The 24498-nt window shown below is 38.9% G+C and overlaps 1 protein-coding gene across 4 annotated transcripts in view; it reads right to left on the reverse strand.

The window, feature by feature from the left end:
• ERICH3 (glutamate rich 3) overlaps nucleotides 1-24498 on the reverse strand; it is a 116997-nt gene that overhangs the window by 78448 nt on the left and 14051 nt on the right. For all 4 annotated transcript variants that reach the window (XM_059924526.1, XM_059924509.1, XM_059924518.1 and 1 more), the window contains exons 2-3: nucleotides 3542-3635; nucleotides 955-1080 (exon numbers count right to left, since the gene is read on the reverse strand). In XM_059924526.1, the coding sequence (XP_059780509.1) occupies nucleotides 955-1080; nucleotides 3542-3635 (220 nt within the window). The remainder of the gene's footprint in view (nucleotides 1-954; nucleotides 1081-3541; nucleotides 3636-24498) is intronic.

The raw sequence follows: 24498 nt of genomic DNA on the forward strand, positions 1-24498 counted from the left end.
TTCCAACTAATACTTTTATAAAGAAGTGAATTTGGGAGCCATGAACAATGATTCTATGTAATTCATGCACATTACATAAATCACAAAATGAATTCCTAAATGAACAAATCATGTACATCTGAAGAGAGCACAACACTTGCTCAATTTAATAGTAGCATAATAATAAATATTTTGAGTGGCACTACACTTAGTATTGGTTTACTGATGATTCTACAGTTGGTCATAAATGTTTAGTGCACCCACAGGTCAATGGTTTTATGAGCCAAGTTTTCTGATTTACTGCTACTTGGTCAAGCCGAGAAGTGACATGCTTTTTCACAGACATTAAAACGGCATTGATGCTTGAAACTACAAGTTCCATGGAGCGAGGCTAAAATAATTTATCAAGTTAGCTAGATATCCTTCTAAAAATGCCATGTCAGACTGCAAAAAAAGTTGTTGATACTTGGGTTGTGAATCTGTGCTGACCAATGTGGCCTAAAGTAGGAGGGACAGCAGATGTTTCAATGCCTGCTCCTTGAAATTTAGCATACGGCTGAGCTTCGGAGCCTTCAAAGAATAACAAATCCGAAATAATTCATGGCAGTGGAATTACTGATATTTAAGCAGATGTCACTTTTTTTTTTAGCAAATGGAAATTGAGGTACAGATGGTGAGGGCTGGTATGTTTTAAAGTAGCCATTACGGATTAAAACTCTACATTTGTTAAATTAAATATCACAAAATATACAATGATGTCCATATTTTTCCCTAACTGAAATGAAGAAATGCTTACTTCAGTGTCTTGTCTCCTCACTACCTAGAGAGATATAGAGTATTTCTCAGGTCACCTTGTTCCATTCCTTTTTAATGAAATATAGGAAGAATTCCCCTGCTTCTGGGTACCGAAAGTATTATTAATTAATTATCATATTAATAAATATCAGTTGTAAAGAAAATAGTTAATACTTGTACCTCCATATCAAGAACCTTATGGAAAATAGCCTGGGCTAAGCACTCCCGGATATATTTTTGGTGATCCCTCTTCATGATATTTAGTTTGTATTCCTTTTCAGAAAGTATTCTTCCATTTCTTGTGATCTGTCATGAATAAATAAAACATACATAGAAATACAAAGCAGAAAATGTATTGTTAGTTCCCTAAGAGAGAGAGATGGACCGTCAGTTGATCAGAGAAGGAAGCAGCGTCTTTTAAGGCTAATGAGGTGTAGTGCTATGGCTGATAAACTTTCACTTTTAATGAATGTTTCATAAGGAAACAAAAGAGAAAGGCAGTCTCATATACCCATCATTGTGAAAACACAGACAGGTGGTGCACTTGACGTTTAAAACAAGGTTTTCATTAGAGTAACAATTTTCCCTTAATGGAACCCAGGTGTTCTTTTCATTTCTTTGTTTTGAACACCTTCGGGAAGAAGGCAGGGGGTGCTACCTTGAAACAGTGAATAGGAGCAGTGATCACAGGACTGATGATCTCACAGGAAATACTTTGAAGGACAAAACATGTAAGCTACAGAGGATCTCATCAATTTGTTTTTAAAATAATTGGTTTCATTACATTGTTTTCACACTGCTTTTCTTCTTTCACTCTCTAGCCCAGAATGTAATTTAATTTGCTGTGATTCAGATATTTTCAGATTATACAGTACTGCAGATATAAAGTATTTCAGATTGGTTTCAAGTGACATCACTGCAAGTCCCAGGAGTGATAGTTTCTGAATTTAATTTACTTGCTTTTCTTTTATTCCTTCCTATGGGCATATTTGTTCTATTTTTCTACATCTTCCCTAAACTGAGGATGTTATCTTTCCTGGAATGTTCATCTTCCTTTTCACTTATTTAAACCCTGCTCTTCTTTTCGTACTTAATTCAAGTCCACATATTTCTTAATTTTGATAACTAGTTTTTTAGCACTGTTGTTGCAACATATTGGAGTATCAAGATCAGCTAGAGTTGTGCTACGAGTGATTGGTTATTGATCATCTTTTTTATGAATGCATTTTCTAATGGAAGAAAGCAGTGTGGTTATAGAAAGTGTGCTTGGAATTACGAAAAACTCAGTTACGGTCTTTGAAATGTGTTGTCCATGGGATATCATGTCATGACTATCCAACCAGGAAAAATTGTTGAGAACTTCCTGCACTGCCCCTCCCTTAGCAAGTAACTTGTCATTGATATTTCTCCCCTGGGAGTATCTAATCTCCCCAACTAGACTGGAAGCTCCTATAGGGCAGAAGTTCTTAAACTTGAGCCAGCATCTGAAGAATCACCTGGAAGACAAGTTGAAAAAGACTGATGGACCCCACCCCACAGTTTCTGACTCAACAGATCTGGGCTGGGGCTCTAGAAATTGCATGTTCTAACAAGTTCCCAGGCGATACCGAACACTCCTGATTCAGGGACTGTATCTGAACTGCTCTAGAGAAAGGGCTGTGTCCTTCCTGTTTGAGTTGCCATGCACATAATCAGTGTTCAATAAGTGCTTGTTAATGACGTTGATAAGTAAATACAAAGTCCTTCCCATTTATATATGAAGCTCACAGACTTTTATCTGAAGAAGTAGTGTTAATGGTAACCACAACAATTACAACAACCATTTATTACACATCTCTAATTGCTACAACAATCTTGAGGGCAGGGTATCATTATCTTTATTATCTTCCTTCAACTGAAGAAGTTGGAGCTGAGAAAGTTAAGTGTTTTGCTGAACATTCTGTCTTGTAAATAGCAGAAGCCAGGTTTCAGCCAGGTCTGTCTGATAACAAAGCCCCAGGAGACAAAAAGCAGGCTCTCTGAGAACTACCCAGACAGACTGCCAAGCACATAAACAACAATTAGAAATGCAATGCATATCCTTTCAACACCATGGCAACAATAGTTAAGGAAACCCACAGTGTTTTAAGAAAGTAAACAGCTAAAATTGTTAGTCACACTTTCTATAACCACACCCCTTACTTTGAATGGAAAACTACAGTGTTTTTTAAAGGTTTTACACTATAGACATTTAGAGAAGTGGAAATTTTCTGGAAATGATAGTTTTGGAGCTAACGAAAGACACTAATGTATCAATAAACCATCACATGAAATGAAAGAGTTTTTAAAAATTTAAAGGAAAATTTTGAACTGTTCATGTCTTCCACACCATATCCTGTGATTATTAAAAACAATATTTTTTTCCTGAAGACAGTAAAGTCTTTTCTATCCTTACTCCCTAACAGTTCCTGGTTTATACAATATGTTCAATAAATATGGGTTGAATAAATGAGTGGGTAAATAAACAAATGACATATGCTGTTGAAAACTCACAGGGATTTTCCTCAATAATTTATAAGTTGCCTTAGCAGCCATCATGACCTCTCATCCTATCTTTTGAAACACAGCCTCAAATAGATAAGTCAGAGCTTTGGAAAGGAAGTAATTTTTCTAAAATGAGGGAAGGGAAAAGATGTCACCAATAAGCTCAAAGAGGAAACCAGAAAAGATAGGGAATTATTGGATTTAATGAAACAAGAGGGCAGGTAGAAATGAGACCAAATCTTACCAGCCCTGATCTCAAGAGATGTCGCCTTATCCTTGTATTGTTAAAATATCCAGCCAGGTGTTTATCCGTAAGACTATTATATGCTGCAAGTAATCTGGAACAGAAAAATGAAACCATTAACGTTTTATGAAGTGTTGCTTGATAACCAAGGCAATTCTTGACTCTTATCCCCAAACTGTGCATAATCGTTCATTCATCCAGCCAGCCAGTCATTTATGTATGTGTTTAAAAAACAGGTATTGAGCACCTACTGTTTTCTAGGTTTGATGATAAGGACTGGGAGACAGCCCTGATGCTGTTTTATCCCACAGACAAGTATGGAAATCAGACATGAACAATTAAATTGGTTATGAAAAATCCAATAATAGAAACATGCAAAAAATCGTGGGGACACAGCGAAGGAGACCACCAACTCCAGTTGTCAAGAAAGTCTTCATGGAGGAAGCCTGATGGAAAAGTAGGGGCGTCTTCAGAGGACCCTTCAGCCTCTGGTTACACACCCTAAATTCTAGTCACTCAAACTTCCTTGCACTCCCTGGACATATTCTCTCCTGTCTTCAGGACACGATGTACAGTCCCACTACTGGGAAGTCCTTTCCCTCAGCAGATATTAGCTAATGGAGAACATCTGTGATGCACGAGCATCTCTTCACCCAAGAAACATCCCCTGATACAAACTGGGTGCGCTGTGTTACCCTCCACTCTGTTCCTCTAAGAACTTGTGTTCCATTACACATCCACAATATGTCACTGCTTATTTCTTAGTCTACTCCTGTTGGTTCGCAAACTGGTGCCCACACACACAGGGCAAGGGAAGAGTGAAAAAAAAGGCAGCCACTCCAGATTGGTAAGTGGCAGGTTTAATAAGCAAAGGAACTTCCTTAAGAGGCTTGTCTTGGGCAGCTGCAAGATGAGTAGCTCTCCACACCTGCCCATCAGAATCTTAAATTTTATATAGAGGCCTTAACTGGGTTCAATCATGTACAAGGTCCCGAGGATCTCCACAACATATTGCTTTCTTAAGTCTGCACCCTTGAAAATGGTCCCCACTGTGGGAATGGCGGGCAGAACATATGCATTCCAAGGACAGGGGAGAGGGTGAGAAGCCTCTGATTGCCCAGGTCTGGCTTGAGGCGGTCACATCCTTTCAACGACCTCCTCCAATACCTCTGCTAGATTTGAAGGCCAGGATGGCGCATTATTCTCAGCATCCTTACTTATATATTATGTACCTAAATAATGATGTGTTCAACACATGAAGATACAATTTTGTTTGGGACTCATTCTTACTGGTATAAATTTCAAGCTAAGCTTAAGCTCAGCAGTTTAGAAGTGTTAACTTCCACATATAGATCCAGACAATTTCATTAATTCCACACCCAGAACCAAAAAAATAAAGTTCATAGATTACTGCTGATTTTTACGGTCTTTCATTTAAAAGAGGACAAATTGGTTCCTTGGTTACATAGTCAATATAAGTCTATAAATCAAAGTTTGAAACTACTTTTTCTAAGTTTTAACCTATCCTTCATTAATTATTATCTTATGAAAGCAGGCACACATATACATATACATGTATGTATACATGTATGCACACAGGTGCATCCGTGTGTGTGTGTGTATATATATATACACACACACACATATAAATGTGAGTGTGTGTATATAGAGAGACACAAAGAGACAGAGGGACAGAAAGAAAACACGCAAGCCTAAACATGGTCCTAACATAAAGTTGTCCTAAAAAAAATGCACACCCTATTACCTGCCACAAAGATTTATAATCTATACATTTCATGAGCAGCTGATCCCTAACTTATTCTGAAACAAGAACAGGAACTCATAGAATCGAGTAAATATCATTAGCAACAATTTTATTTAGCTATTTGCACTGCCTTAATTACATGGAGATGGGATTGGTGATCTTTTCCTGTCTCTTTTCTCCTTAATGCCCATCTCAGGAAAGTTCCATGCTGTCAAATGGTAAGGAAAGTTTAATTTTGTCCACAAAAGAGACTGAAAAGCAGTTACAAAGCCCAGAAGCCAAGGTGCCACATGAGAGTTGCAGACCCATGAACAGCTGCAGAAACCATTATTTCACTGGGTTTACGTAAAAAGACAACCTGAGAGCTTCAGTAATGCACATACAAAACCAGCCGCGGATAATGCTTTGAAACCACCTTTTAAATGAACCGTCTTGGTGTCCTATAGTTCATCAAAGGTTTCCTGTCTCCAAAAGGTCAACGTTGTATCCCTTACCCTTTCTGAATCTCAGAATACCTTTTCAGCAACTCATTTCAGAAAGGTGAGCAGGTGTCTTTCAGTCCTAACAATCATGATTCCACAGTTCACAGATTCTTAAGATAAATCATTAGACTGATATCATATATAGTCTTTTGTCTGTTTTTCAGGCTCACATTTTAAAAAATCAATAGTTTTGGAATAGCTATGAGTGCTAAAACCCTGATTAAATGTAGTAGGGTCAAAATGTTAAGATAACGTGGACCTCCACTTCCCTATTGACTGTAAAATATCCCGTTCTTTTAATTCAGACTTTGAAACATTTTTAATATTTAGGTCTTAATAACAAAGCTTAGCCAGCTTTGGCACCACCTCATTCTAATTCTGCTCTCTCAGGCTCCTATTGAATGAGTCTGTGTGTGTAATGCCCCTCCGGTCTTACTGACAAGTGGAATAGATCCAGGCGAGTTGAAATCTTTGCACACAATGATTTTCTCACCTCTTCCTGTTTAGGAAAGATTGAGGGTCCCTGTTTGGGAGGCCATTTTTAAAGCATCTTTTTCCATGACTATGAATAATAACCAGCTGGGTCTCCCCAGGCTCAGCCATTTCTTTTTCAGACAATGCCTTAATTTTTTTAACTGAAACTTTAGATAAATGAATTGTTTGCTAACAAAACTATACTAAATTATATACAGGTTTAGTAAAATGGTTGTTATGGACTGAATGTATGTTTCCCCCCAAAATTCATAGGTTGAAACCCTATTCCCCCCCATGTGATGGTATTAGGAGATGGGGCCTTCAGGAGGTGACTAGGTCATGAGGGTAGAGCCCTCATTAATGGGATCAGCACCCTATAAAAGAGACTCCAGAAAGCTCCCATGTCCCTTCCACCATGTGAGGACACAGGAAGAAAATGGCCATCTGTGAACCAGGAAGTGAGTTCTCACCAGACACTGAATCTGCTGGTGCCTTGATCTTGAACTTACCAGCCTCCAGACCTGTAAGAAATAAATTTCTGTGGTTTAAGCCACCCAGTTTATGGCATTCTGTATAGCAGCCTGAACAAACTGAGACAGCAGCTAATGCAAACATTTCCACGGTCTACATATAAATGTCAACCTCATTCTGACCATCAAGCTTCCTTCACAGGGAGAGGGTAATAATCCTGTGGCTCAGTCACAACCATGATCTGTCACCTCCTTTCCACTCTGCTCCTCTTCATGGGTGCTTCGTAGGGGTTTGCAGCCTCCCTTTACATGTACTGAGTTACAAGAGCTTTACTGACCCAGCCACACTTTGATTTAGTAGAGCTCTTCTGATCTTTCTGCCTTTGTCCTCTCCACTCACTGCTACTGTTTCTCCTCACCACGCACATTTCTTCCTTGCACTCGGCACAACCCTGGGCCAGATGAGGTCGCCTCACCTGGGCTTCGGATTGTGTTGCACCTTGAGTATTCTACTCCCCTTGTAAGTTACTGCCTGCATCTGTTGCCAAAGCTGGACTTCGTGGTCATGCTGCCTCAGTCCTGTGACCCTCTCCTGTTCCAATCCATAAGATCAACAACCACCTTGGTCACAGCGACCACCCGGCCACTGTGACCACATCACTCAAAAGCCATGCTGTTCACACAAAAGCCCATAACTAATTGGCCAGACCAGCCCAACTCATTGGCTTCTTTATATGATGAACAAGACTATTTACCAACCCCTGTTCACTGGGTAGAGAAAGACCTCCTTTCCGGCTCAACGCACTGGAAGAAACTGTCCCCCAGGAAACAAAGCAACCCTATCTCTATGATGGTTCCCATTTCCTCCACTTCAATCCACTGAGTATTAAGGAGCAGCTGCTGAGTCACTGGGAGAGCCGCCTTCCCAGCTATAGCCTTTCAACGCTCGACCCCTGAACCCCTGCCGCCCACCATGTAGATGATGTAATTGGGGCTCTGAAGTAATAAGGTCAATTCCTATCAAGCCCTCCCTTTGCCCCCAAAGAGAGAAAGAGTATTCCATAGAAACCCAGACTAACAGGAAAGGCACTATCATATTAATCAGGAAACATTTATTGTGTACTATTCTCAAGGCATTCTGTACAGCACCAGGGATCCAGAGATGGCACAGACACTACACTCACAGTGCTCCCAATTCAGTGGGGAGGTATGCATGCACATACAGTGTGTGTGTGTGTGTGTGTGTGCGCTTGATTTCTTCCTGTGACATAGGTTAATTCTTTCACAAATAGGTACTGAGTGTCCCCATGTCAGACACCGCGCCTTCCGCTGGGGAAGGAGTATAGTATCTCTACCCCATTCTGCAGATTACAAAGCTCTTCCACATACGTAGTCTCATTCGTTTGCTTTCAGGCCTCTGGAATGTGAGCAATATCTAACTGTCACAGCTCTTCCATCTTCCTAAAATAGAAAAGCTCCAAAACAAGATTATTGCTCAACATGAGTGAGTCCAAGGAAAACATGATGAGGGTAAGGTACCCTGGACCATACTGATAGAAGAATCTCTTGAACCCCAACCTTCTCTCCCAGCATGCTGGGTCCCACACTGTCTACTTCTGTGGAGGGAGAGGGATGTAGTGGTCAAGACTCCAGCTCCAGTCCGATCCTGGCTCCACAACCAGGAGCACGTGACTTAACCTCCCTGTCTATGCCTCGATTGTTCTGCCTTCCACAAGACACTTGGACACTCACACAATTCAGCCAAGTTCTTTGCCACTTTACAACAAGGATCACCTTTCCTCCAGTGTCCAATAACATATTCCTCATTTCTGTCTGAGACTCCATCAGAATGGCCTTTACCATCCATATTTCTACCGATGTTCTGTACATGATGTGCTGTGTAAGAAGATGGATGTTTCCTCTCCAGCTCCCTCTTCAGAATCACCTTAAAAGTCCCTTCAGGAGAAAATATTTTCAAACCATATATCTGATAAGTGGTTAATATCCAAAATATATAAAGAATTCCTACAACTCAATAGCAAAAACAAAAACCCAAATAATCAGATTAGAAAATGGGTAGAAGATCTGAATAGACATTTTTCCAAAGAAGGCATACAAATGGTCAACAGGTACGTGAAAAGGTGTTCAGCATCATTAGCCATCAGGAAGATGCAAATCAAAACCACAATGAAATATTACCTCACACCTGTTAGGATGATTATTATCAAAAAGACAAGAGATAACATGTTTTGCCAAGGATGTGGAGCAAAGGAAATCCTTATGCACCATTGGTGGGAATTTAAATTGGTGTAGCCACTATGGAAAACAGTATGGAGGTTTCTCAAAAAATTAAAAATGGAACTCCCATATGATCCAGCAACCCACTTCTGGGTACATATATATAGGAAATAAAATTACTATCTCAGAAAGGTATCTGCACCCCCATGTTCATTGCAGCATTATCCACAATAATCAAGACATGGAAACAACATAAGTATCCATCAACAGATAAATGGATAAAGAAAATGTGATACACACACATACACACACATATACACTTGAATATTATTCAGCCACAAAAAATAAGGAAATCCTGCCATTTGTGACATGAACAGAACTTGAAGGCATTCTGCTAAGTAAAATAAGTCAGATTGTGAAAGACAAACACTGTATGATCTCACTTATATGTGGAATCTAAAAAATCCAAACATATAAACACAATAGAATGGTGGCTGCCAGGGGCTCAAGGGTGGGAGAAATAGGGAGATGTTGATCAAAGGGTACAAACTTCTGATTATAAGATGAATAAGTTCTGGGAATCTAATGTACAGCATGGTGACTTCAGTTAACAGCACTGTATTGCACACTTGAATGCTGCTAAGAACGTAGATCTTAAATGATCTCACCACAAAATTTGGTAATTATTTGAGGCTGTGGTAGCATTAACTAAACTTACTGTGGAAATCATTTTGCAATATATATGTGTATCAAATCATCACGTTGTACACCTTAAACTTACACAATGTTATATGTCAATTATATCTCAATAAAGCTGGAGAAAAAAGGTTTTGCATCTCACAACTTTTCCAGCCTCTACCTATTACCAGTTCCAAAGCTGCTTCCACACTTCTAGGTATTTGTTATGGCAGCACCCCACTTCTTGGTACCAATTTCTATCTTAGTCTATTCAGGCTTTGTAACAGAAATAGACTGGGTGGCTTAAACAACAGACGTTCATTTCTCACAGTTCTGGAAGCTGGAAGTCCGAGATCAGGGGGACAGCATGGTCGGATTCTTGTTGAAGGCCCTCTTCCTGGTGTGCAGATGGCCACATCTTCTCACTTGTTCACATGGCAGAGAGAAAGAGAGAGGCAAGCTCTCTGATGTCTCTTCTTATAAGGAAACTAATCCCATCACAAGGGCTCCATCCTCATGACCTATTTCCCCAAAACCCCATTTCTAAATACCATCATATAAGGGATTGTGATTTCAACATATGAATTTGAGGAGTATACAAACATGAGACCATAACAGAAGGCATAACTGTCCCATTTTGTAGATGAGGAAAACAAGACTTAGGTTAAGTCACTTGCCAAAGATTATGTAACCTAAAACTTGTTCCTGATAACATACACCAAATCACAGTGAAACACACTTATAAGGGCTTGCTAAGGTGGGGACCAGGATGCTAAGTTTAATAATGGAAAAATGTGAATCATTAAATATTCACAGAGATATAATTCCACCAATTTCTAGTACAGAGATAAGAAAATTTTAAATAAAAATTCTTCAGATGAAAATTAGCAAATACATACCTGTCATTTATAATTAGCCATATCATTAGCATAAAAACAATGTACTGAAATCTTTAAATCATCTTACTCTCTTAAATATATATATTTCTGCAATCTACTTTATACTACAAATTACCTGGCACACTTGTTCAGAGAGAACATAGAGAATGTTTTTAACACAACCAGTTTTATTTAGCTCAAACTGTTGTGACTTAGCCCATCTGAATTAATGAAATTTGTATTCATTTATTATTGCTCTGTACAAAACTATCACATGCTAGTAGCTTGGAAACAACACAAATTTATAATCTTATAGTTCTGGATGTCAGAAGTCTGATACAGGTCTCACTAGGTTAAAATTAAGGTGTTGGCAGGGATGCATTCCTTCTGGAGGCTCTGAGGGGGGATTCTTTTTCTTTCCTTTTCCACATTCTAGAGGCTGCCCACATTCCCTGCCTACATTCCTTGGCTCCTGGCCCTCTTCCATTGCCAAAGCCAGTCAAGAATTTCTCATGATGCCATCTCTCTGATTCTGTTTCCTCTACCTCCCTCTTTCCCATTTAGGGACACTTGTGCTTACTTACATTGGGTCCATCCAGATTAATCCAGAATAATCTTCTTATTTTAAGATCAACTGATAAGCAACCTTAATTCCATCTGCAACCTTAATCCCTCCCTTGCCATGTAAAGTAACATATTCACATGTCCTGAGGATTAAGACATGGACATCTTTTAGAGGCCATTATCCTGCCTACCACAAGGTCTTTCTATATCCAAATGTCAGGAAGCAGAAACACTGGACACTGAATGTGATGGCGTTTGGGTTATGATGTATATTGTCCAGTGATTTATCATGCCAACGATCTCCACTTTCAAAAAGTACACTTCCCAGGTGGAGGAAGGCAGTTCTTGGAGCCACACCAGGATGTACAAAACAAGTTGGGACCTACTTTGCTGATCTAATTTTGATATGCCACATGTAAGCACTAAGACAAAAGAACAAGAGGTACACCAAGGAGCATTTCAAACAATTTACATTTTTTTCTCATAAGGATAATAATAGAGAGGTAACTTGCTTTAGGTGAATCTAATTTGTGAAAAGACAGATTATCCCATAGGACATAATTATATTCATGTCAAACACCATCTATTCAGCACTTAACACATTTCATTAAATTCAAATAATTATTATATAGAACACTAAGAAAGAAGAAAGTTTTACCAATTATACTATGACATACCATTGACTGTAACCTGCAAATGATTTTAGTAATGTGAAATGTAAAAAAAAAATCATTTAGTATTAATGAAATAGATTACCATGCTTGTTTACTACCACACATATTTAGACACACCTGGGAAAGAGAAAAAAGAAGGCATATAGAAGAATATGGCAGGGTCCCCACCATTAAAAGCCTCAAAATGAGGTTAGAGAAAAGGATTTTATGCATAAACCAATTAGAGAGCATATAAAAGTATACTTAAAAAGCACTAACAGTGGTGTATTGGAGCTTGCCTATACTGGCTCTCGTATGACAACTGTTAAAATGTTCAGGAATTTTGCAAGCCATTGTCAGCTTGAAATTGGCCATCTTGGGAGTATTTACACCACAGAAATTGGCAAACACTACAAATCAGGGCTCTTTTTTCTTTCTGAAAAGCCAGTTTACCAGCACACCAATGACTAAATTTTAAAATAAGTGGCAAGATATATCACATGGGATAAATAAAATGATTCATTATATGAGGCAACATGTATGCTTTACATCATTTTAATCCAGAAATTCATCATTTGTATGTAGTATTTGACCCAAGGGGCTCATATTCTTATTCAACTGTTTCCTATCCCTAATAAAAAAAAATAAGGACTCCAACAAATACATTGACAGTTTTCAGCAGCATTTTAAGAAATGTTATGCAAGATATCTCTTTACATTGCCACAAATGGAAAGGCTCAACTCACCTACCAATCTGGAAAAACTGATTACACCATTTTATGCTTAACAGAACCAAGTGAGACTTAAGTGAATGAGCACAGTTTTATCACTAAGGATGAGAAGCCTAATGAAGAGGTGCTTTGTATTTCAGAGGTCACGAAATCTGCAATTTGTAGAGTTTGATAGTGCCCAAGGAGGGTCTATATCAAATTTCCACTGCTAAGGCAGGCTTCCAGCCAGATAAAACGTCTCTCCAACTGACATATTAAGTGCTTGTACTGGGAAAGCAAGTTAAACAAATCACAGGATACTGTGGCTTGATTGCTTTCATGTTACAGTTCATGAGGAATGGAGCTCCATCCACCAACCCAAACGCCTCTCTTACTGTCCATCAGAAAAGATTTGCAAGAATCCACCGAATTCCCACTCTACGAAGAAACTCATCACACTCAAGCCACCCAAGTTGAAGATTTTGAATCTCAGTAAGAGTCTTAGCAAAGAAGTTAATAAAATCTAAATTGAAACAACTTCCTCAAATAAAATATCTGAAAGCAACACTAATAACCAGAAAAAGCTTTTTATCATGAAAAACTGCATGTCTGTTATTTAAGAGTGAGAAAATTTAAGAAATAAGTGACCAGACACCTTAACTCTTAAGAGGCGCAATGATTTTCCTGTAATTATTTAAGGCAAATAAATCTCTAACACTTCCTGCCCAAAGTAAAAAAAAGGATGAGATTTAGAGCCAGAAGGCTTGAGGTCAAATTCTAACTCTACCCCTTAAAAGATGCCTGACCCTGGAGAATTCAATCTTCTTCTCTTTACAATTATTATCACCATGAAGTAAAATGCTGTGACTGCTTCCTGAAGTGGATGATCTATGTTTCCTGGCCTGGAAATAGATTTACCTGGAGCTATTACATCATTGGATTATAGAAATTCATATGCGAAAAGGTCTAGTCAACTCTCTCATTTTATATTCAGGAAACTTAGGTTCTAGAAGTAGGCATGATTGGGCTTCCCTGGTGGCGCAGTGGTTGAGAATCTGCCTGCCAATGCAGGGGACACGGGTTCAAGCCCTGCTCTGGGAGGATCCCACATGCCGCAGAGCAACTAGGCCCGTGAGCCACAGCTACTGAGCCTGCGTGTCTGGAGCCTGTGCCCCGCAACGAGAGAGGCCGCGACAGTGAGAGGCCCGCGCACCGCGATGAAGAGTGGCCCCCGCTCGCCGCAACTAGAGAAAGCCCTCGCACAGAAACGAAGACCCAACACAGCCAAAAATAAATAAATAAATAATAATTAAAGGTGCTAATAATTAAGAAAAAAAGAAAAGAAGAAGTAGGCATGATTCATCAGTAAACTCAGATCAAAGTCCTCAAAAAGAAAATGCGGAATGTCACAGGAGTTCCCATAAAATTGTCCCTATCCCTTTCCTAGGGTCCTTGTCTTGCTACCTTCCACCAGAATTTCTTTCACCCATGTTTAATCAGTCCCTTTAGATTCATATAAGATTCTTTCCTGTATGTGCTTCCCACAAGTTGTAGAATGGAGCCATGCCCACGGTAAACACTCAGCCAAAACTGGTTGAATGAATGATTAATCAGTTAATAAAAACAAAATATATTGGTCCAATTCCTTGACCTATAACCTTTTAAAAAAAAATCCCTGTGTAAGAATCACATTTCTTCTACTTCAGGATAATAACTGAAAATAATCTATAACAAAACAGACCCAAAAGCATGCTTTATACATTCGGACTTTTTTTTTAATGCAGAATGCTCAGTGTGGATGAGCACACGTTGCTGACGATGTTAGTTTTGTTGTTTTGGTTTTGTCAGATAAGTGCCTTTGCAGTGTGCTACAACATTGCATTAGAAAAAAAAGTTCCCAGGGAGACAGGAAAAAAACCTTTTTTAGGAAACTTGAAGAACGACCAACAGAGAAGAGCAACTGACATAAGGGTCAATTATTTTCCAAGCCTTTATAAGAAAACTCTTTGCCAACTAAAATTAAACCATGAATCTCTGCTGTCTGCCATTTTATAGAGGGTGATGGAACTGATATCGTATAAATGATTTTATATTACATTCTTCATTCTTTTTTATTTGCATCCAAACCTACCATATCTCAGCAATTATGCTAAATATTGATTGACAATCTCTCAGTTTATTCTAACAATGCAGCCAGATGTGAATCATCATATTATTTTATTTATGCCTTTAATATGATGGTTTGGAATGACTAGTAAAAACAAAACTATTCTCCAAACTATGCTGACTGCTGGCAAGATAGTTTTCCAATGTTCAGGGATGAGGCAATAGGAAAACAGTGCATGGGGAATCAGCAGGCCTGAGACACACTAAGGTTGACTAGTTCCTTATAAGAACTGATTTGAGCCTCCAAGCTCTTCTCTGGAGACTTAAGAATTTTATATCTTTGAATAGCAACACAAAAAAAATTGTGGCCACTTAAAAAATATTCATTAATAGAAACATAATATCCAAATTAAGGGAGAGAATGAGGCTGCTTGGAGGAAAGGTAACCAGCAGGAAAGTTCCAGAAACAAATCATTTTTATCACTAGTATTTATTGATCATTTCCCTTTTTTGTAGTGTACCATAAACTCTCTCTATAACATGCACTATATATTTTAACTCTCAAAACCACCCTGCAAAGTACTGTTATCCTCCCTCTTCACAGACGAGTAAACTGAGATGTAGAGTAGTTAGACAACTAGCTCACAACTAGTTAAAGGCAGATTCAGGATTCAAATGAGGGACCGCTCTGCTTTAATCACTAAACTGAACTATGTTCTATGAGGCACAACTGTCCGGTGGAGCTCAGCCCGGGGAACGAAAGGCATGTAGGGTGTCAGATAAGTGAACAATCAGCCTGTAAAGGATGCTAAGAAGGTAGGACCATCCCAGATGATGATTGAAAATTCTGGGAGGATATTTTGGCTCAGTAAAGGAAAATTGTTTAAAAATCAAAGGAAGGGCCTGTAAGACGGTGTGCCCCATGCTCCTGAGACTGGATGGTTTTGTGACAGCAGTGAAGGGTTTTAAGCAGGGAAATGGTAGGACCAGATTTTTTTTTTTTAACATCCTTATTGGAGTATAATTGCTTTACAATGGTGTGTTAGTTTCTGCTTTATAACAAAGTGAATCAGCTATACGTATACATATATCCCCATATCCCCTCCCTCTTGTGTCTCCCTCCCACCCTCCCTATCCCACACCTCTAGGTGGTCACAAAGCACTGAGCTGATCTCCCTGTGCTATGTGGCTGCTTCCCACTAGCTATCTATTTTACATTTGGTAGTGTATATATGTCCATGCTGCTCTCTCACTTCGTCCCAGCTTGTCCTTCCCCCCTCCCTGTGTCCTCAAGTCCATTCTCTATGTCTGCGTCTTTATTCCTGTCCTTCCCCTAGGTTCTTCAGAACGAATTTTTTTTTTTTTAGATTCCATATATATGTGTTAGCATATGGTATTTGTTTTTCTCTTTCTGACTTACTTCACTCTGTATGACAGACTCTAGGTCCATCCACCTCACTACAAATAATTCAATTTCATTCCTTTTTTATGGCTGAGTAATATTCCATTGTATATATGTGCCACATCTTCTTTATCCATTCATCTGTAGATGGACACTTCGGTGGCTTCCATGTCCTGGCTATTGTAAATAGTGCTTAGGCAAAATATCACCAAGTAGTACCAATACTGCCACTCCTTGATGTCACAGCTGATTACATTTGGGAAGCCTCTTTTTTCTCTTCTCATAATCTAATCTGATAATTTCCATGGTAACTCTCATTCGAATTACTTCTAAACAAAATTTAAATTCACTAAAAGAATATTGAACTTTGATTCTATGTGCTTCTGGATGCCCATATTTTCCAAAGCTAATTTTATGTTCGTATTTAATATTCAGCCCTTCTGCTGGGTTAGTGATAATCATGGTAGACAGTTCTAGGTATGGGGCTGACCTGTCAGGGAATAATCAACAAACACCTATGGGTAGGTCCACAAGCAGCTGTGCACTTGGCAAAAAAGTGCTGTGTTTTCTAAATGTACTTTTGATATATCACATGAGGGGAAAAACTAAAATTGTACTAAAGAATTTCTATCACACTTCTGTTGCTTATGTCCACCAAAGTTTAAGTTAGTTTCACAAGGACTGGTTCTTTTAAAAATGTCATGCTGCTTCTAATCATTTTTGAGACCATATTACCAGTGGGTTCTCCACTCACCCCACCCTCTGGAAACAGAAAGATCCAGTTTAAGTCTTCTATTGCTACTTTTACTCTGTAAGTTTCAACAAGTTGTTTAATCACTATTATCCTCAGTTTCCTCATCTGTAAAAGGGGGGAAATAATAGAGCTTCTACTAAAGATTAAATAAGACAAAGCCAGTAAAGCACCTAGTGCAGTGCATGACATCATTCGCTACTGTAGTGTTTAGCAAAGTTTTATCCTTAAATGAACCGTATATACATTTGCTTGTGCTCAGAAAGCGGTAAACACACCATGCTTTGCGATCACAGAGGAGGTACATCAAGACTTGAGAGTAGGGGGACAATTCAAAAAACCAGAAATGAAATGAAGTCTGAGCCAGTGGAAGGAAACCTAATAAATGCCAGGCCATGTGAAGAGGGGGTGAGGGAACTTGACTGTTCTAGGAAAAGGGGACATATGCAAAGGCCCAGGGGTGAGAAAGCACCATGGTCCCAGTCTTTACCCTATACTCCTGCACACACACACACACACACACACACACACACACACTTCCAGAACCCCCATATGAAGCATGGAGGATTCCACTGTGTTTCAGGAGCCAGAGGATAAAACTGAGAGGGGGTGGTCAGCATGCCAGCTGCCAGACGTGAAGGAGTTTCATACAATTATTTTATGCAACAAATACAGAGTGCTTATTAGGTAACAGGCCCCGGGCTGTTGTATGGTTACAAAGTCCCTGCCCTCAAATTATTTAAAACCAAGAGGAAATACAGGCATATCTCAGAGATACTGTGGGTTAGGTTCCAGATCGTCGCAATAAGGCGACTAGGGCAATAAAAGCAAATATTATAATAAAGTGAGTTACATGAATTTTTTGCTTTCCTGGTGCATAAAGAAGTTATGTTGATAACATAATTGTAGACTTTTAAGTGTGCAATAGCATTATATTAAAAAAGTAATACCTTAATTAAAAACTACTTTACTGCTAAAAAAGAGTGCTAACCACAATCTGAGCCTTCAGTGAGTAATCTTTTTGCTAGTGGAGGGTCTTGCCTTGATGTTGACGTCGATGTTGATGTTGACTGCAGGGTGGTGGGTGCTGAAGGTTGGTGGCTGTGGCAGTTTCTTAAAATAAGACAACAATGAAGTTTACATCAATTGACTCTTTCTTTCATGAACGATTTCTCTGCAGCATGTAATGCTGTTTGATAGCATTTTACTCAGAGAACTTCTTTCAGAATTGGAGTCAATCCCCTCAAACCTTGTCACTGCTTTATCAATTAAGTTTATGTAATATTCTAAATCCTTTGCTGCCAACAATCTCCACAACACCTTCTCCAGGAGCAGATTCAGTCTCAAGAAACCACTTCCTTTGCCCATCCATAAGATACAACTCCTCAACCATTAAAATCTTACCATGAGAGTTCAGCAATTCAGTCACATCTTCAGGCCCCACTTCTAATTCTAGTTCTCTTGCTATTTTCACCACATCTGCAGTTCATTCCTCCACTGAAGTCTTGAACCCCTCAAAGTCATCCATGAGGGTTGGAATCAACTTCTTCCAAACTTCTGTTAATGTTGATATTTTGACTCTTCCCATGAATCACAAATGTTCTTAATGACATCTAGAATAGTGAATCCTATCAAATAATAAGAATCTTATTTCTTCAATATATTTCTTAAATAATAGACTTGAAAATTGAAATTACTCCTTGATCCATGGGCTGCAGAAAGGATATTGTGCTAGCAGGCATGAAAACAACATTAATCTCATCATACATCTCCATCAGAGCTCTTGGGTAACCAGGTGCATTGTTAATGAGCCGTCGTATTTTGAAAGGAATCTTTTTTTCTGAGCAGGAGGTCTCAACAGTGGGCTTAACATATTTAGTAAACCATGTTGTAAACGTGCTGTCATCCAGGCTTTGTTGTTCCATTGACAGAACGGAGGCAGAGTAGATGTCACATAATTCTTAAGGGCCCCAGGATTCTCTGAATTGTAAATGAGCATTGGCTTCAGCTTAAAGTCACCAGCTGCACTAGCTCCTAACAGGAGAGTCAGTCTGTCCTTTGAAGCTTTGAAGCCAGGCATTGACTTCTCCTCTCTAGCTATGAGAGTCCTAGATGGCATCTTCTCCCAATATAAGGCTGTTTTGTCTACATTGAAAATCTGTTGTTTAGTGTAGCCACCTTCATTAATGATCTTAGCTAGATCTTCTGGTTAACTTGCTGCAGCTTCTACATCAGCACTTGCTGTTTCACCTCACACTTCTATGTTATGAAGATGACATCTTAAACCTTGTGAACCAACCTCTGCAGCTTCCTCACCTCTCTCAGCTTCCATAAAATTGAAGAGACTTAGGGTCTTGCTCTGGATTAGGCTTTGGCTTAAGGGAATGTCGTGGCTGGCTTGATCTTCTATCCAGATCACTGAAACTTTCCCCAAATCAGCGATAAGCCTGTTTCACTTTCTTATCATTCATGTGTCCCCTGGAGTAGCAATTTTCATTTCCTTCAAGAACTTGTCCTTTGCATTCAAAACTTTGCTGAATGTTTGGCACAAGAGGCTTAGCTTTCAGCCCACCTTGGGCTTTTTGACTTGCCTTTCTCACTAAGCTTAATCATTTCTAGCTTTTGATTTAAAGTGAGAGATGTATTACTCTTCTTTAACTTGAACACTTAGAGGCCATTGTAGGGTTATTAATTGGCCTAATTTCAATATTGTTGTGTCTCAGGGAATAGGGAGGTCCAAGGAGAGGGAGAGAGATAGGGGACCATCTGGTCAGTAGAGCAGTCAGAACAGACACAACATTTATCAATTAGGTTTGCCATCTTATAGGGCTGGTTCACGGAGCCCCAAAACAGTTACAGTGGTAACATCAGAGTTCACTGATCACAGATCATGATAACAAATACAGTAATGAAAAAGTTTGAAATATTGCAAGAGTTACCAAAGTGTGATACAGAGACATGAAGTGAACAAATGCTGTTGGCAAAAATGGTGCCAATAAACTGCTCCATGGAGGGTTGCCACAAACCTTCAATTTGTAAAAAAAACACAATATCCTTGAAGCTCGATAAAGTGAAGCACAATAAAATGAGGTATGCTTGTAACGGCAGGATAGTCTGATGTGCTACAATCATAATGGTTTATCACGCCCAGCATGCATGAACTCATTTAATCTTCAAAACACTCTATGCATCAGATTTTTAATCCCATTTCACAAACAAGTGAACTATGCCCACACAGGATGGGTATCCCAGAAGAACTGAAATCTGAACTGGGTCTTGAATGACAAGTCAAGTGTTGAGGGAGGGAGTAAAATGTAAATGCGTGATGACACGGGCAGAGGTGCTATCCAGACTCATGCTAAGAAGGGGGAAGATCATATACAAAATGTCCCAGAGAGACAGAGCACAAATTCCCAGTACTCAAGTTGAAACTTGTTAATCATTTACCATAGAATTAGCACAACCAAAGAGAGTTGAGTTCTATAGTATTATTAAATCTTCAATTAAGTCAGTTACGTATTATATGTCAAATAGGCTTTAGTGGGTTGTCTTGGCTTAGAAATCTGATCACTATTGATACTTGACCTTGGAATACAATCTTGTATAGATGCAAAGAGCCCACTTAAAATAAAACAAAAACAAACAGCCACTAATGAGGGCAACACCAATAAAGCTACCACACATGTTGGGTGGGAAAGGGTAATATAATCAACCCCTTTAAAAATCTTTTCATTCCTCTAAAATATAATTCTTATGTGCAGTAGTAAGGTTTAAAACAGTAAGGACATCTGGTCAAAGGTTAAAGAGGTTGACTAAATTTTAAATGATCAATCATTTAAAAAAGTACTCATAATATTTCACCAGTCCTTCTAGCATTTGTCAATGTCAAAGTAATGAGGCAGTTTCCTGAGTTTGTCCTGAATTCTTGAATTAGATAAGAAAAGTAAGTATTCTGGGGAAGTAAAAATGCTCTGGGTTAGAGTTTCCATTTTTATAAAAATTCTCAGTTGTCCAGATCATGGTTTCTTTAAAGGGGAAGCCTCATTTTCGGGTTTATGAATAGGTGGATCAGTGCTCATTTTCACTGTAAAAGTTCATGAATTTAAGAACAGGCTACTATTTAAAATAAATTAGTTTAATTGAACAAGAAAGTGACTTATGGTCTGGAAATACATTCCTTGTTTTCCCTCCCAATTAGTTTAGGCTATCGCTGCTTATTTTGAGCTGTATATTTATGTATTTTTGGTTGATGTACTTTGAGAATTAAATCTTAAGGATGTGTTAACTAATCTTGTTATAGTAATCACTTCATAATATATACATATCTAAAATCATCACTATTGTACACCCTAAACTTACACGGTGTTATTTGTCAATTATATCTCAACAGGCTGGAAAAATAAAACTAGAGAAAGAAAAACAGACAGAAAAAGACTTAAGCAGCATATGCTTTGCACAAAGATCAAAGTAAATACACATCAGCTGTCATTCACGGAGTGTCAAATATGTGCCAACAGTCCTGCAAAGGAGGTATTTATTTGCCCCATTTTTGAATGAGGAAAGTGAGACAGAGAAATTCACTTCTTGAGTTCACATAAGGCATAACTGAGATTCAAACCTATGTCTTTCTGACTCCAAATGTATTCCTCTCTCTACTGTAGCATGCTTATCTCATATTTTTTAAATGAAACATTGAGTTTCCTTTTGGAATATCATTCCTTTTCATGTAGAAGAACACAAAAAAATAAGGACAATTTTCAGACAGTTCCAATTCTGCAGATAACTTCAAACCCTTGTTCGTATCTCCTTTGAAATGCTCTAGATTTCTGCCCACACTCCTCACCACAATTTCTTAATTTCCTTGGGTCCCATCTCCCAGCTTCCTTCTTGAGCTTCCCTGCTCCCTGTCATAGGACTTTGGGATCTGGTTCCTGCTCCATGCTCTTGCATTTGGCCCTGAAACTGCAGACTTTTTCCCTTCCCTGCGTCAACGACCTCACTAAGGACTGGAACCTCAAACCCCTCTCCACAGGCCGTAGCCTGAGATCAGCCTCACCCACTCCCTAAGCGCACATCCAATCCTAGAAGACTCCAGCCAAGGTCAAAGCTCTCAGTCTCAAGTTTGACTGAGGGGAAAGGAGACTTTGTAAGAAAGAATTTAACAGTTATAACCTTATGTAAATCCCTGTGAATTGTGGTGAAATAGTCATTTTTCTGGCAGTTCAAGACAGAGATTCCAATTTCAAGGAGAAGAAATACTCAGACTCACTTTTGAAAAGGTTTAGGAGATGAACAGAAATAAATCTGAAATTAATTTCTGACTTAGAATTGAAGGCAAAGATCTTTCAGTTAAAAAAAGAAAATCCGGGGCTTTCCTGGTGGCGCAGTGGTTGAGAGTCTGCCTGCCAATGCAGGGGACATGGGTTTGAGCCCTGGTCTGGGAGGATCCCACATGCCGCGGAGCAACTAGGCCCATGAGCCACAACTACTGAGCCTGAGCGTCTGGAGCCTGTGCTCCGCAGCAAGAGAGGCCGCGATAGTGAGAGGCCCGTGCACCGCGATGAAGAGAGGCCCCCACTCGCCGCAACTAGAGAAAAGCCCTCGCACAGAAACGAAGACCCAACACACCCCCCAAAAAAATAAATTAATTAATTAAAAAAAAAAAGAAAAGAAAATTCTAGTGTGCACACTTGGTATTGTATCTGAGGTTCCAAAAAATGAGCAAGAGAAAGTAAGTGGAAGTTAAAGACAAAACCAAATTTGAGGCATCGACTTCTCAGGCCAGGCCAGCTTTTGCTTGGTTTTATAGCATCCTTGCCTGCTCCTAAGAGCTTGTCAGCTAAATAAACAAGCAATGTTGTTGTCTTCTCTCACTTATTCAGAGTCACAACTGGCTACTATTGCCCTGGCAGTGATGATTGCAATTATAATACTATGTTTTTAGAGAGTACTTTGTACTTTCCTTAAATATGTCCAGATATTTCTCCCCTCTTTCAAAACTCACCCCCCAAAATTTAATCTCTCTAGGATGCCTTGTCCAATTAATCCAACTCTACATCTAGCTCAGGACTTGGGTATGGCAGTTCTCCTACAGAAAGCTGGGCATACTCATGTATGTTGCATCTAAGCTACCAGGCACTAAGTTAGCACATTAACACTACTATGTGCCAGGCCCTGTACTAAATGCTTTAAAGTATTTCATTCAATCCTCACAACAACCTACAAAGCAGACATATGTTCCACCAGGATGAAAAAAGCAAGAATCAGAGAGATGATACAGAATTTATATAGGGTCACACAGCAACTATGTAGCAAATCTGAACTCAGACTATCCACATCCAGAGCCAGACATCTCATCACTAAAGCTCTGTGCTGGACACTGCTGACGGGCTACCAGAAGCCATTCCCAAACTCTTCTCCCTTGCCTATCGCCCACAGAAGTTAAGAAAGTCAAATCTATTCTTTCCCACTCTCTCTCGTAACTAGGCATGTTCATTGATGCAGTTCTGGACAACAAGATATAAAAGAAAGTCTACTGGAAAGTCCTGGAAATGTCCTCCTCCCAGATTTTTTTAAAAATGTCCTTTTTTGCATCCATATTTTTCCTTTCTGTTTGGGATGGCTTTATAAAGCTACTGTGCATGGATCTAGGGTAGTCATCTTGGTACCATAAGGAAAAGACCCAAAAAATTATAGAGATAAGGACACTGATATTATGATAAAATAGAATTGCCTACCTCCAGACTACTTATGAAATAAATAATAAGCATTGTTATGGTTTAAGCCACTATTCATTTGGTTTTCTGTCACTTGCCGTTGAACATATTCCTGACTGATACCTACTAATCACCCTGCTGCCCGAGGATGGCAAAACTCAATGAAGGTTAGTGACTTTTAAATCTTTTTTAAAAACTCACTATTCAGGCCTTTTCCAGAACTCAAATGAATTTCTGGAAGAGAATACGTGCTGAATATGGTAACTTACTGACTAGCACTTAGTAGGCACTCAGTAAATATTAATTGAATCGATGAGCAAACATACTCTTGGGACTTACCATAAATGATCACTAAAATCGGTGACATACGTCAGCAATTACTGAGCTAAGTCCTGGGGATACATGGAAGATGTAGAGGGGTGTGGTCTGCACTCTCAAAGAGTTTGCAGTTTATAAGGGAAAGATGAAGACAACTGGAACGCTATGAGGGAAGGGCCCACATGGTACTTGCTGGTTAACTTTAAAACAGTAGTGTCTTAGAAACAGCTTTTTAAAACAGTGGAGCTTTGTTGAAATAGGAATAATCACTTTAAAAATAGGAATAATGCACAGGAAAATGGAGAAGAAAGAAAATGACCAAAATGCTAACTAGGATTATTTATGGATGGTAGGATTTCAAGCAATTTTGACTTTCCTCTTTGAATTTTTCTGCTCCAAGTAGAAAATTTTCAAAAAACAGATAAGTACAAGGAGGAAAATAAAAAATCTCTTGTGTCACTAGTACCCAGATATTTGAGATCCCTTCTATTAATCTAATTTACAGCAGATTAGTTTTACTTGAATCTAAGCAACAGAAACAATATTATTATAAATATCTTGGAGCAAGCTATGAAGAGAGACAACTTCTTAAAATGAGAGCTACATAATATTCACAAATATGAAATATTATAATCCATGGCATATAGAGAATGCCAAATTAACTGCTACTATAAAACATTATGATTCAATTCATTTCAAAATCCTTAGTTTTTAATGCTGTTTCATAACTATTATGTGCAATTTATATTGTC

Source organism: Balaenoptera ricei, chromosome 1, assembly GCF_028023285.1.
Source record: "Balaenoptera ricei isolate mBalRic1 chromosome 1, mBalRic1.hap2, whole genome shotgun sequence".
NCBI lineage: Eukaryota > Metazoa > Chordata > Mammalia > Artiodactyla > Balaenopteridae > Balaenoptera > Balaenoptera ricei.